Raw genomic sequence first — 12,140 nt, forward strand, 5'->3', positions numbered from 1 at the left:
TGGCCGCAGCGATGTGGTACACGAGGCAGAGACCCTCCACGCTGATCTGCAGAACTGCTGCCATCTGTGGAGGTTCATCATCTTTGGTAAACTCCACATCAACGCCCATGATGTGGGGGTACGAGCCGCAGGCGCTCCTCCTGATCCTAGAGATCATCTCGTCGGCCTTGTCTGGTTCGCTGGTGCAGACGACCTCCAGCGTCTCCTTGCCGTGGAGCGCAACCCCTTTGAGGGTTACGGTGTACGTGCGCTTCTGACCGGGAACGTGAACGACGTCGAGGTTGCCGCTCTGGTCGGACGTCTGGCCACAATGACGCTTGGCAGACGCTTCCTCCACCATTGCCCTCCTCCTACGACTGGGGGCTTCGAAGAGAGATGTTTGTGGGTTGTTTGCAAAAGAGATGGAAGCGGCAATGGAGGTTCTTGGAATGAGGCAGTGATGTAGTCGATTTGGGGCTTTTTCATGCCTGGGATGGGGACGTGGGGGAGGCGGTTCGTCTAGGACGTGGGGGTAGTTATGGTGGGGTGCAGTTGCAATCCGTCGTGGCAACTGCGCTCTGTGCACTGCTGGGTGCACGTGCGTCTGAGTTTAGTCCCACCACGGGCCTGCATCTCTGGCCCATATCACTGGGTTTGTAGTCGTATGCGGGCTGTGGTGTGTGAAATATCATGTTAGGTAGGTGGGCTTTTTTTCTATGAAAACCTTTTTTGCCTACATGACATTTTGACTTATACTAAAATAACACTTCCTTTTTTAGGTACACGTGTCTTATGGGACAAGTTTAAGTTTGATAACAATGAAAAACATGTAAAACCTTGCCACATTGCCTTTCTTGGACATGTGTAAAAAGTTTAAGTTTGAAAACAATTGAAAAACATGTAAAACCTTGCATCACTGAATTTTAATTATAAAATAAATTTGTAATATTGCAGTGAAATTGTAGAACATCTCCAAATCAACCAACTTCAACAAATTTTGGAAGTTTCGTCACATGCGTGATTTTTTCGGTCATTAGTACAATGTCGACCATTTTCAACATGTATTGCAAGTTTTGTCACGTATGGCGTTTTTCGGGCATATGCGACACCAAGAAACCATTGTTAATACTAAAAAAAAGCAAGGACAACATTTTCTAGATCTTTTGGGATATCATTGTGATATTATTGAAATCTCACATAACTCAACGCGACCCACCCCTCCCTAAATCCCGCGATTACAGCGCCTCATTCTAACCACCCGGCCGTGCCATCCGCAGCTCCCACGACCGCTGCAAGATCAGATCGGAGACCTGGGCTCACACGGATTACAGGAGTTGCCAGCCACCGCCCACTGCCATGAGAGGTCGGACTTCAGTGTTCTTCTCATCGCCCCGTCCTCACGTGAATGCGCCGTATATCCTTGCCGCCGTCTACCGCGCTATACAGGCACTTCTAGTTTGCCACGTGCTATCCGCGGCCATCAACTCGGCGCCGCCTTCTCCGAGAGAAGGTATTTCCTGATCGTAGCTTTTTTTAATCGTTGTCGGCCGCTCTTTTAGTAGTTGAACCCTCATAGGGTTTGCACAACTTCATGTGGTTAAGCAATTGGATACCCTTGCTAAACTGCGCTTATTTTATGCATGACTAACTAGGTTGTGTGCTTAAACTCATAAGTGGATCATATGTTAAATGATCCACTTAATTTTTTTAATATTAGTTGACTGCTAATTTTGTTATTCATCTTTGAATTATTTTCTTCAGATTAATTGATCCGGTTTGCATCATTGCATAGGAGCCAGCAATGTCAGTTTCAGATAAAAGTCTTCGTAACGGAGAAAAGCCTCATAGAACTCAAACTTAAATTTGACACCAAGACCATAGCCAAACAAATGTTGAGCCCATTCAAACACAAATAGGTAGCATCAATTGATACATGATCTAGCTCATGCTATACTTTTAGCATCATTTCATACATGTTCAGTTCTTATCATAAAGTGGATATATGTACTTTTGGCAATCATGAACATCCTCTACTTACTGCTATAACTAATGCATTCTCAGTACAAAAATTGAACAGGCAATAAGGTTGTATTGGCAATCATTTGCATGCTTTACTTTTGGCAAGAACTAATGCATAGTTGAGTTATAACTGGTCATAGATATGGCTGGAACATCTTGAGTTATCATCACGGTCATGCAGAGACCCTAAACCATCACCAGATATGTTGAGCCCATTCAAACACAAATAGGAAGCAGCAATTGATACATGTTCATGCTCATGGTCTACTTTTAGCATAATTTGATACATGTTCAGTTCTTACCAGAAAGTGGAAACAGGCACTTCTGGGAAACATGAGCATCCTCTACTTATTGCAATAACTAATACATCCTTAGTACAAAGCTTGAAATGGCAATAGGTAGAATTGGCAATCATTTGCATGCTTTACTTTTGGCAAAAACTAATGCATAGTTCAGTTGTAACTGGTCATAGATATGGCTGGAACATCCTGAGTTATAAACTGAACATAATCATGCCAAGCTATAACTACCATAGTCATCGTAGTAGAGTTCCTAGCATGCATCACCGTACGATTCTAGAACGGAAGAATAACACAGCAAACATAACATAGACCACCGTACGATACTTGAGTTGGTATGGCCTTGTACAATGCAAGGTGATTAGGCGAGGTGTTTAAAGAGATAAACCAGGCTTTTCTTAAGCACCGGTGCTTATTTGTACAGGGTAGACGCTTAACTAGGCATCTGTCCTACAGGAATAGGCAATGGTGCTTCAGAAAAACCCGGTTTATTTTTCTAAGCATCACCCTTAGCATCTACCATTGTACAATGCCTAACATGCATCAGCAAAATAGTACTATAACAACTTAGACCACAGTTAAGCAGATTAGCAGAAAACACTTAGTTAAATGGCAGACCGCACACCGTAAGTTCAAACCCACCATAGACCATAGGACATAAGTTCTTACACACCATAGGCCATATGTTCTAGAGTCGACCAGCGAATACCGATAACATAAAAGGACACGACGGTCCTGGGGCAGCAACAGCAGTCTAGCAGCACATCACTTGTCTCCCTTGTTCAGCGGCGGCGCGGCGCGATGTAGTAGGGCTCATTGACTTTGACAATCTTGAGGAAGCACCCGTAGGCCGCATGTTTTGCCAGAGTACTGGCCTTTTGCTTCCTACTGTAGGAGTTGCCAGTGGAGACAGCATGCTGCATCAAGCCATCTATGCCGCCCTTGATCGCCTTGCCACAGAAGGGGCAGCCAAGCTTTCCATAGAAACGGTACTTGAATTTTCCAGCAATCAGTTGCCTCATGATGTAGCGGCTCTTGCTGTGCCTACTGTCCATGTCATACCCCACATCATCATCATCCTCCTGTGAATTAGTACACAAAGAAGAACTCAGTTAATTTATTCTGCTACATTGCTCTTAATTAGAATGTTTGAAAAGTACAGACGTGTAACATGACAATTATCTATTTGCTTGAAATAAGGCGTATATGCACATACATAATTGACCCAAATAATTTGACATGCATAAATATGGACGGTGGAATAGTTGCATTGATATATTAGTGCACAAGAAGTACATAATTAACACATGAAAGAATTCATAATGTGGCTTGGTTTAATGATACTTGATACTTGTTACAGGTGTAATTCTGATTGGAATCAGAAAAAAGGCTTCGGGGGTTTCTTCTATCTACTAGAATCAAGAAACCATTATTCTTTCTGAGAGCAGCAATACTAATTCTCCAACATTGTTAGTATGGACGAAAATGCCAAGAGCACACTGACAAGTCAACGCATAATGCAGAACTACGCTACAGCCCATACAGCTCGATTTCATCTATCTGAGAGAGAGAGAGAGAGATTGTTTTGTCATTTCGTACAACTAATTTGACATTAAACTGATGTCAGTGTGCTCGTCAAGTGATGCGTCGATACTAGATTTACGACATAATCAAAATGTCAAAATAGACCAAGCTTTATCACAGTGGAATGCAATGCATTGCTACGACGCCTCTCATCAATTGGTATATGCAATTAGTTAGGGTTAAATCCAACTTTCTAGTCGTCGGTAGTTACAAAGGAGCTATGGGCTACTATCTTTATCCCTTATCTTGTGACTCTGATGATACCGGTGAGGAAAATACTTTGGAGCAACGTAACTCGGAACAGGAAATGTTGTCATGCAAAACAAAGTGTTTATTTGTCTAGTTATTGGAATCAGAAATTGAATTCTAGTTTTACAAATATATGCTAAAAAAATATTCATTCCAGTGGTCTAAAAAAGATTCAGAAATTGAATTCTAGTTTTACAAATATAAGTAGAGTATTTAGGGCATGTTTTCTAAAAAAGATTCATTCCAGTGGTCAGATACTCAAATTGAGGCCTTCACAACATTGAAGAATTGTTTGGTCACTGCTCTTGTTATGGCTTTGCCTTATTTGACCCTACCATTTACTTTTTAAACAGATGCATAAGGTCAAGGTATTGGTTCTGTCCTCATGCAACAAGGCAGACCAATTGCCAAAACAGGAAATGGTGTCAAAGAAATAATCAAGTGGTCAGAACAGGATTCTTACCAATTAAAACTGAATGTAGATGCATCATACGATAGTTAAGAAGGACATGAGTCGACGGGTGGTGTTTTAAGAGATCAGTATGGCAACTCTGTGTCAATTCAGTAAATTGCCATTATATTGCAAACGCATCATCTGCCTGCTTGATGGAGTTTTAGCTATACTAGTGGTTTTTTTCTTCTGTCTATTCGAAACAGAAAATGAAGCAGATTCTAAAATCACCATCCAACAAGAAAATCTATGCTAGATCCCTACAATCCTACATGTACGCAAACATTATGGAGGGGCCAGTACATTAGTAGAAATACCTCATCAATACTTTAAGAAAATGATTTAGATTCAAAAACCACCTTTCATTATGCAAGAAAATCTATGCTAGATCCTTTCAACTAGCACGCCCATATGAATTTGATTCTCATGTACTTAACAAGAAAAACCCCAATGCCAAGAAAAAACAGAGTACATGAAGGAAAAATAAATCTCAAAAAACCAGAGTAGTACCTCCGACAGCTCGTCGATGACATCCTCGTCGAAGTCGCTGCCCTTCCTGGGATCCACATCCATCTCGAACTCTATCTCGTCCACAGTGCCCCCCCCGTACAACTCCTCCTCGATTCTCTCATGGAGCCTTGCCGTCTCCTCGTCCAGATCTTCCCCCACCTTCTCGTGCACACACTCTCCGACTGGTAGATCGACGGCTGGGATGGCAGCGGGAGGAGGCACAGGAGTTGCTGCACCGCCAGCCGTCGCCGCTACGGCGGACTCAGCCGCTGCAACCGCGGCGGCAGCCACGGCAGCAGACTGCTCTCCACCGATGGTTGCCTCCGGCTCGTCGGCCGCATCTTCACGGCCGCGCTTCATCGGCAGTCGACGAGACGAGGAGGAGGAGTGGATTGCTGAGGAAGCTAGGAGGGTTTGGGAGAGGACGAGGTGGTATGGCTGGAGTGGGAGAGGACGAGGGTTTTCTAACCGATTTGGGGAAGAAAATGAATGAGGCTGCCTCTTGGAGTTACCGAGGGGTCGAGGGGGGTGATTTGTCTCACCTACCAGGGCCTTCCACAGTGTGAACGCGTGGGGTTTGCCCTGCGCCGTGCACCTCGCGTGCGCTTTGCCCCGCGCCGCCCTTCAAACTGCTGACACGTGGACACCAATAGTGGTTACACATGATAGGTATGGTAAATGAATTTCTTAAATATGAGGGCACATAATTTGTATGAACATGCATCATCAGCCCAGCGGTAACACCCTCCCCATCACAAACTAATGCCCTAGGTTCGAAACTCCGTCGGGCAGTTTGGTTGGGCCTCTTTTTTGCGTATGGGGTTTTTACATGTGGATCCCACATGTCATTCACACACACGGAGAACACGTACAAACAAACTTGCCGGACATGATGTAAATGGACCCAAAAATTTCTACTTCTTTGATTCAAAACATGAGAAGGAAGCATGACTAGTTTGGTAAGGTTGTCGGCATTTGTATGGATTTTCTAATACGATTAAATGCTTGAAATACTTCTCGGAGGTGACGCAAGAAGAGCACGTTGTCGATCCAATTGGGTGGCCATGCCCACAACAAGGAAAAATTATTCTTAACATGGCTAAAAATTCACCTCCTTCACCGGCGGCAGTTCGGGTAGGAGGTAAGGGTCCGTGTGGAAGGACGAGTTTTTCTCGACTTGCTTCACCCTTGTACCAACATGAGAAGCATCGATGACTAGTTCCATTGATTTTCTAGTAAGGCAACGCTTAATTAAGTAAGACCAAATGGTCCCTCCGGAATGCGGTGATTTTTTCGACCACCTCCAAATCACCCAAATTTTGGCACACATGATCTATTGCACAAACAAAGCTAGGTTTCCAAGGTTTTATATTTTTTTGATTTTTTTGAATTTATACTGCCCTCTAGATTGACTGATCAAAACATCAGTCTATACCTCTAGGGGGCATTGTAAAAAAAAATTCCAATTTTTTTTCCATGCACATGTTTGGCACATGTGGGTCACCGTGTAAAAGAAAATTTGGGTGATTTGGAGGTGGTGGAAAAAATCACCTTTGTTCAAAAAATGGCTTAAGTTAGACCAAATGGTCCCTCCGGAATGCGGTGATTTTTTGAACCACCTCCAAATCACCCAAAATTTGGCACACATGATCTCTTGCACAAACAAAGCTAGGTTTCCAAGGTTTTACATTTTTTTTAATTTTTTTAATTTATACAGCCCTCTAGACTGACTGATCATAACATCGGTCTATACATCAAGGGGGCATTGTAAAATATTTTTTTCAAATTTTCTTTCATAGAAATGTTTGGCACATGTGGGTCACCATGTAAAAGAAAATTTGGGTGATTTGGAGGTGGTGGAAAAAAATCACCTTTGTTCAAAAAATGGCTTAAGTTATGCTCCCTCTGGAATGCGGTGATTTTTTCGACCACCTCCAAATCACCAAAAATTTGGCACACATGATCTCTTGCACAAACAAAGCTAGGTTTCCAAGGTTTGATTTTTTTGAATTTTTTTGAATTTATACTACCCTCTAGACTGACTGATCAAAACATCGGTCTATACCCTAGGGGGCATTGTAAAATATATTTTTCCAAATTTTCTTTCATAGACATGTTTGGCACATGTGGGTCACCGTGTAAAAGAAAATTTGCGTGATTTGGAGGTGGTGGAAAAAAATCACCTTTGTTCAAAAAATGGCTTAAGTTAGACCAAATGGTCCCTCCGGAATGCGGTGATTTTTTCGACCACCTCCAAATCACCCAAAATTTGGCACACATGATCTCTTACATAAACAAAACTAGGTTTCCAAGGTTTTATATTTTTTTAATTTTTTTTGAATTTATACTGCCCTCTAGACTGACTGATCATAACATCGGTGTATACCTCAAGGGGGCACACAAGCATCCATGACTAGTTCCATTGATTTTCGACGTTTTTATTAATTTTCTAGGGTTATCATGACGACAAAACCCTAAAACATTTCCCACCAGCGCCACCCTTCCCTCCGATCACTCTGACCAGCATGACCTAACTTAGCATCAAGGCCATGAAAACAGTAATCAGAACCTATTAGATTTTGATCCCACACATACAAAACAGATAACACACAGACTGCAGGTACTACGATTATCAGATTGAACTTGTAATGCATAACAACTTCTGGTATTCACATACATCACATGAAATACTGAGACAACTAGAAATGCAAAAAAGCTTGTGATGTTGAGGTTGAGCAAGGGACTTTTAATGTGAGGCGCAGCATCTTCAGCAACCTATCCATGATTCCACCTGTAGCATATAAGTAACTGAAAGTTTCAGATTGAATACAGTTGGTATTGGAAAAATGACAGTACGGTAATTTGAAGATGCCAAGGAAATCTGTCACAACAACTGTAGGAGGATACGAATTTGAATACAAAGTTCATAGAAGTCAATGTTGAATTAATAAGACCTTTGCAAGATGTAAAATCACTGTTGTGATGAGAGTAAACAGCATGTAGGCCATAGCACATGCAAGAAGCATTTATAGGAAGTGAAGCAAAAGGTTGTATAGCACGGCAACATGAGTAAGCCAACATCCCTACAAAAATTATTTCACTGCTTATGTCTATTTTTTTGCTGAATCATTAGGAAGCCCTAAATATTTGGATGCAAGATCACCGACAGGGCACTACTGAAATATTTCAGTGTCTACATCTCTGTACTGAAAGTGCATTACTGAAATATTTCAGTGGCTACGTGTGTGTAATGAAACAGCACCACTGAAATATTTCAGTTGCTACATGCGTGTACTGAAACAGCATCACTGAAATATTTCATTTCGTACGTGCGTGTACTGAAAGTGAACCACAGAAATATTTCAGTGGATACGTGCGTGTACTGAAAGTGCACCACCGAAATATTTCAGAGGCTACGTGCTTGTACTAAAACAGCACCACTGAAATATTTCAGTGGCTACGCGCGTGTACTGAAACTGCTACACCGAAATATTTCAGGGGTTGCGTGCGTGTACTGAAACTGCAGTACTGAAATATTTCAGTGTCTACCCGTGTGTACTGAAATTGCATTGCACTACTGAAATTTTTCGGTGTGTACCCGTGTGTACTGCAATTGCACTACACAAATATTTCAGTGTGAACCGGTCAGTACTGAAATATTTCAATGCCTACAACTATCTACTAAATTTGCAGTATTGAAATATTTCAGTGTCAACCCAGAGTCTATCACTCTAAACTGTGTACTGAACTTGTCTGGAGGCACTTCTTGCAGCCAAAATATTGCAAGTTCAATTTATACAGATTGCATCACGTAATTTGAACACAACTCTTGAGGTGACAGACAAAATTTCCTATCATGGATACCACTCCAGCACATCAAAACATAGCAAGTAAACATAGCGATGCTATATGCCTAGACTCATTCCAGCCTCGTCGATCAAACTAAGCTGCCATCCATAGGCTACGGATTCAAGTACACAGGTAGCAAGAACATATTGCAGAGAATCAAATTAAGCAAGTGGCAAGTAATGATGAATGAAATTCAGCAATCTTACCCTAAACATAGCTACGGCCGCCGTTCAGACGAGGAGAGCGGCGAGGGAAGCGTGGAGAACGGCGGGGAAGCGATGTCGCGACCACTGTCCTCCTCCTCTTGCGCTTCGGAGTCATCTCCGACTCGGCTGGAGGCTCCACAATCTGCAATGCCACCTCGTGCACCGTGGGTTCCTGGTCCAGTGGATGCTCTACCCTGGATCTGAACGCCCACCACCTCCGCCTGGTCCACGGGCTGGACGAATTCGGCCTGCTCCATCGCCCAGAGGAGGATCTCGACCTTGTGCATCGGTTGTGCGGGTGGGGGGGGGGAAGCTTTGCCCTCTCCCTCCTCGTCATTTGCTTCAAAGTGGCCATTGCCGTCCAGGTCATCTGCAATATGTTGTGAAACCAAGAACGGATCTCCGTCAACCTGGCCATCTTGACCTGGTCGCCGCCGGCGATCTCCATGAAGTCGGCGTTCTCGCCGCCGGCGATCTCCACGAAGTCGGCATTCTCGCCGTCGCCGATGTGCTGGATCTACTGCTCCATCGAGGATCTTGTGTGGTTGGAAGAGGGGGTGGATGTGGAAGATGAGAAGAGCAAAGTTGCGGCCGCGAGAAGGAGGAGAAGGCTAGGAGATGGCCGCGGTTGCAATGGTGATGGAAGAGGGGAAGGAGCACGGCGACGGCTTTGCATTGGAGGAGAAGGGCGGCGGTTTTGCATTGGAGGAGAGGGGCAGCGTTTTTGCATTGGACGAGAGGGCCCCACCTTGTCATATATTTCCTAGGACTAAAATGCCCCTAGACTAATAGTACTTTCGAGTATTTTCATCCGCGTACTTTCGAGTACTACGTATGTATGCGCCGTTAGAACGAGACAAACGAACGGCTCCAAAAAATGCCAAGTACTGTAAAAGTTGTAATCAAATGATAACACACATCATCTCTGAACTTCAACAGAGCTACCAGTACTACACTTGCTAGCTTGCAAGCTTTTGCCATTAATCAACACTATCTACATAATTAAACAGGCACGCCTAGAGATCACCCCAGCTTAATTAACACTATGGCTAACTAGAATAGTAATCGATCTGCATGCAGTTGATAGTGATACCCAGCTCGTCTCAATATCAAATAAGCCCATACAGGCTAAACCACTCGACCACGCTGCTATCGGCGTAGCCACCATACTCGGGGACGCACATCATCAGGTCATCGTCCGGCCCCAGCACGTCTGCGCCGCTGAAACCCGGATGCTGCTGGCAGGTTCCCGTCGAGAAGGACGAGCTAGGGCTCCCGCCGCACGCGCCAACGGCGCCAGCGGCGTCTCCGCCGTCGCCGGATGCTCCGTGGCTCCCAGGTGCCGACCTGAGGCGCCGCACCTCCTCCTCGGTCGCTCCCAGCCTCTCCTTCAGCCTCAGCACCTGGCCATACGTGTGTCAGTCAGCTTGTGCAAGAACAGAGAGGAATTGATGATGTACGGCGCCATATGTATGCCAGTGTGAGTGTGCGTGTGAGAGAGCATACCTCGTTCTCGAGGTGGCATTTGTGGAGGACGGCCGCGTCGTGGGCGTGCTTGAGCTTGGCGAACTCCTCCTCCATAAGCTTGCTCTTGTGTCGCGCCCGGCGGTTCTGGAACCACACCGCGACTTGCTTGGGATCAAGCCCGAGCTCGGCGGCGAGATGAACCTTCCGGCCGGTCTCCAGCTTGCGCTCCTCCCGGAAGCTCAGCTCCAGACCATGCACCTGCTCGTCGGTCAGCCGCCGCTTCTTGGGATCCCCTCCCCCGTCCATCTCCCCGCCGTCACCGTCCCCTCCGCCGCACCTCGCCGCCCTCCGCCTCCTGCGCCGCGCCCTCGGCCGGCTCTCCCCCTGTGCCGTGGCTGCACCTACACACACGGAATCGAAAAAAAGGCATCACATGCGTGTCCTGGGCTGCCGGCCGGTGAAACTGAAGCTACAGCAGCCGCATCATCGCATGCGCAAAGAAACACCGGGCGCGCGCGGCGTCGTACGTACCATTGGCCGCGAAGAAAGGCATGTCCACGTAGGAGGAACCAAAGACCTGCTGCTTGTCCATGCTTGCTGTTGGGAGCTGAGGAGGGGAGAGAAGGGGGGTGGTGGCCTGGTGGGGAGGTTAGAGGGGAGGCCCGGTGGGTTGTGTTGTGTTGGTGTGGTGAGGAACTGGATCGAGAGGAGGACCACCGCAAGGCACTATTTGATGTTAAGTAAGGAGGAGGGGAGTGCGTGTCTCGAGGGAGAGACCTAGGAATAATATATATAGGTGGCAAAGGTGCCAGCGGCAATCGCCGGTGGGGCTCCGGCTAGGTGCTTTCCGAGCCAGGCCGTCCGGCGGGGAGATGCAAACGTATGATGCAGCCAAGTACTACGTATACTGTTGCACTCACTCACTTCCTCGCTCGCCGGCGCCCTTATCTGCTCTCGTTGCTGACGAACTCTTTTTTTTTTGCGGGTGTTTGCTGACGAACTCTATAGTCTATATCACGTAATTTTGGAGATTGATTTACTGAGTTCTGCATTTCTTTCGAGTACATATCTTCTTCTGATGACATGTTTCAGCAAGTTCAGTTTTGTTACCCGAAAAAAAAAAGCAACAAGTTCAGTTAATTTGCAGCACGGAAAGGAAAGCGTATATGCATGCATCAATTTACTTGGAGCGATCGAAAATCAAACAGATTATCCGTCACTTTATCCGGTTTTGATCGTCGTTATCACGCGACCAAAAGTTGTTGTTATCCGTCTCTTTCTCTTACTTTGTTGAAGTAGGGGTCCGGAGTCGGGATGGCATTTGATAGCGCTTAATTTGGGGGTTAGTGGGGGAATGCACGGCCTCCCAGGCGTAAACAAGAGAGCGGCTCGACAGGTGACCATTGCTACGCTATAGCTCCTGGAAAGGGCTCTCGCTTTCGTCGAAAAGATCGGCCCTCCGGTCCTTAACTCACTCTAGCCAGTTTATAGTTATACAGGCAACTACGTGGTTTTGAATTTGATGCG

The 12,140-nt window shown here is 45.4% G+C and overlaps 1 protein-coding gene across 1 annotated transcript; it reads right to left on the reverse strand.

Annotated features, from left to right (window-relative positions):
* Window positions 1-10,012: 10,012 nt before the first annotated feature.
* LOC123049094 (homeobox-leucine zipper protein HOX14) lies at window positions 10,013-11,387 on the reverse strand. Its single transcript, XM_044472083.1, has 3 exons — window positions 11,145-11,387; window positions 10,653-11,014; window positions 10,013-10,549 (listed from the first exon to the last, which is right to left on the reverse strand). The coding sequence occupies exons 1-3, from the start codon at window positions 11,203-11,205 to the stop codon at window positions 10,256-10,258; spliced, it is 717 nt and encodes a 238-aa protein (XP_044328018.1). The 5' UTR covers window positions 11,206-11,387; the 3' UTR covers window positions 10,013-10,255.
* Between the last annotated feature and the right edge of the window lie 753 nt (window positions 11,388-12,140).

This window comes from Triticum aestivum, chromosome 2D (assembly GCF_018294505.1).
Source record: "Triticum aestivum cultivar Chinese Spring chromosome 2D, IWGSC CS RefSeq v2.1, whole genome shotgun sequence".
NCBI lineage: Eukaryota > Viridiplantae > Streptophyta > Magnoliopsida > Poales > Poaceae > Triticum > Triticum aestivum.

What these genes read in the sequence shown, in the direction of transcription:
- LOC123049094 (XM_044472083.1), bottom strand. Translation starts at nt 11,205, where the DNA reads ATGGACAAGCAGCAGGTCTTTGGTTCCTCCTACGTGGACATGCCTTTC. An exon ending in GCCTTTCTTCGCGGCCAATG is followed by an intron (nt 11,015 to 11,144) that starts GTACGTACGACG and finishes CCGTGTGTGTAG; the next exon opens with GTGCAGCCACGGCACAGGGG. An exon ending in AATGCCACCTCGAGAACGAG is followed by an intron (nt 10,550 to 10,652) that starts GTATGCTCTCTC and finishes ACGTATGGCCAG; the next exon opens with GTGCTGAGGCTGAAGGAGAG.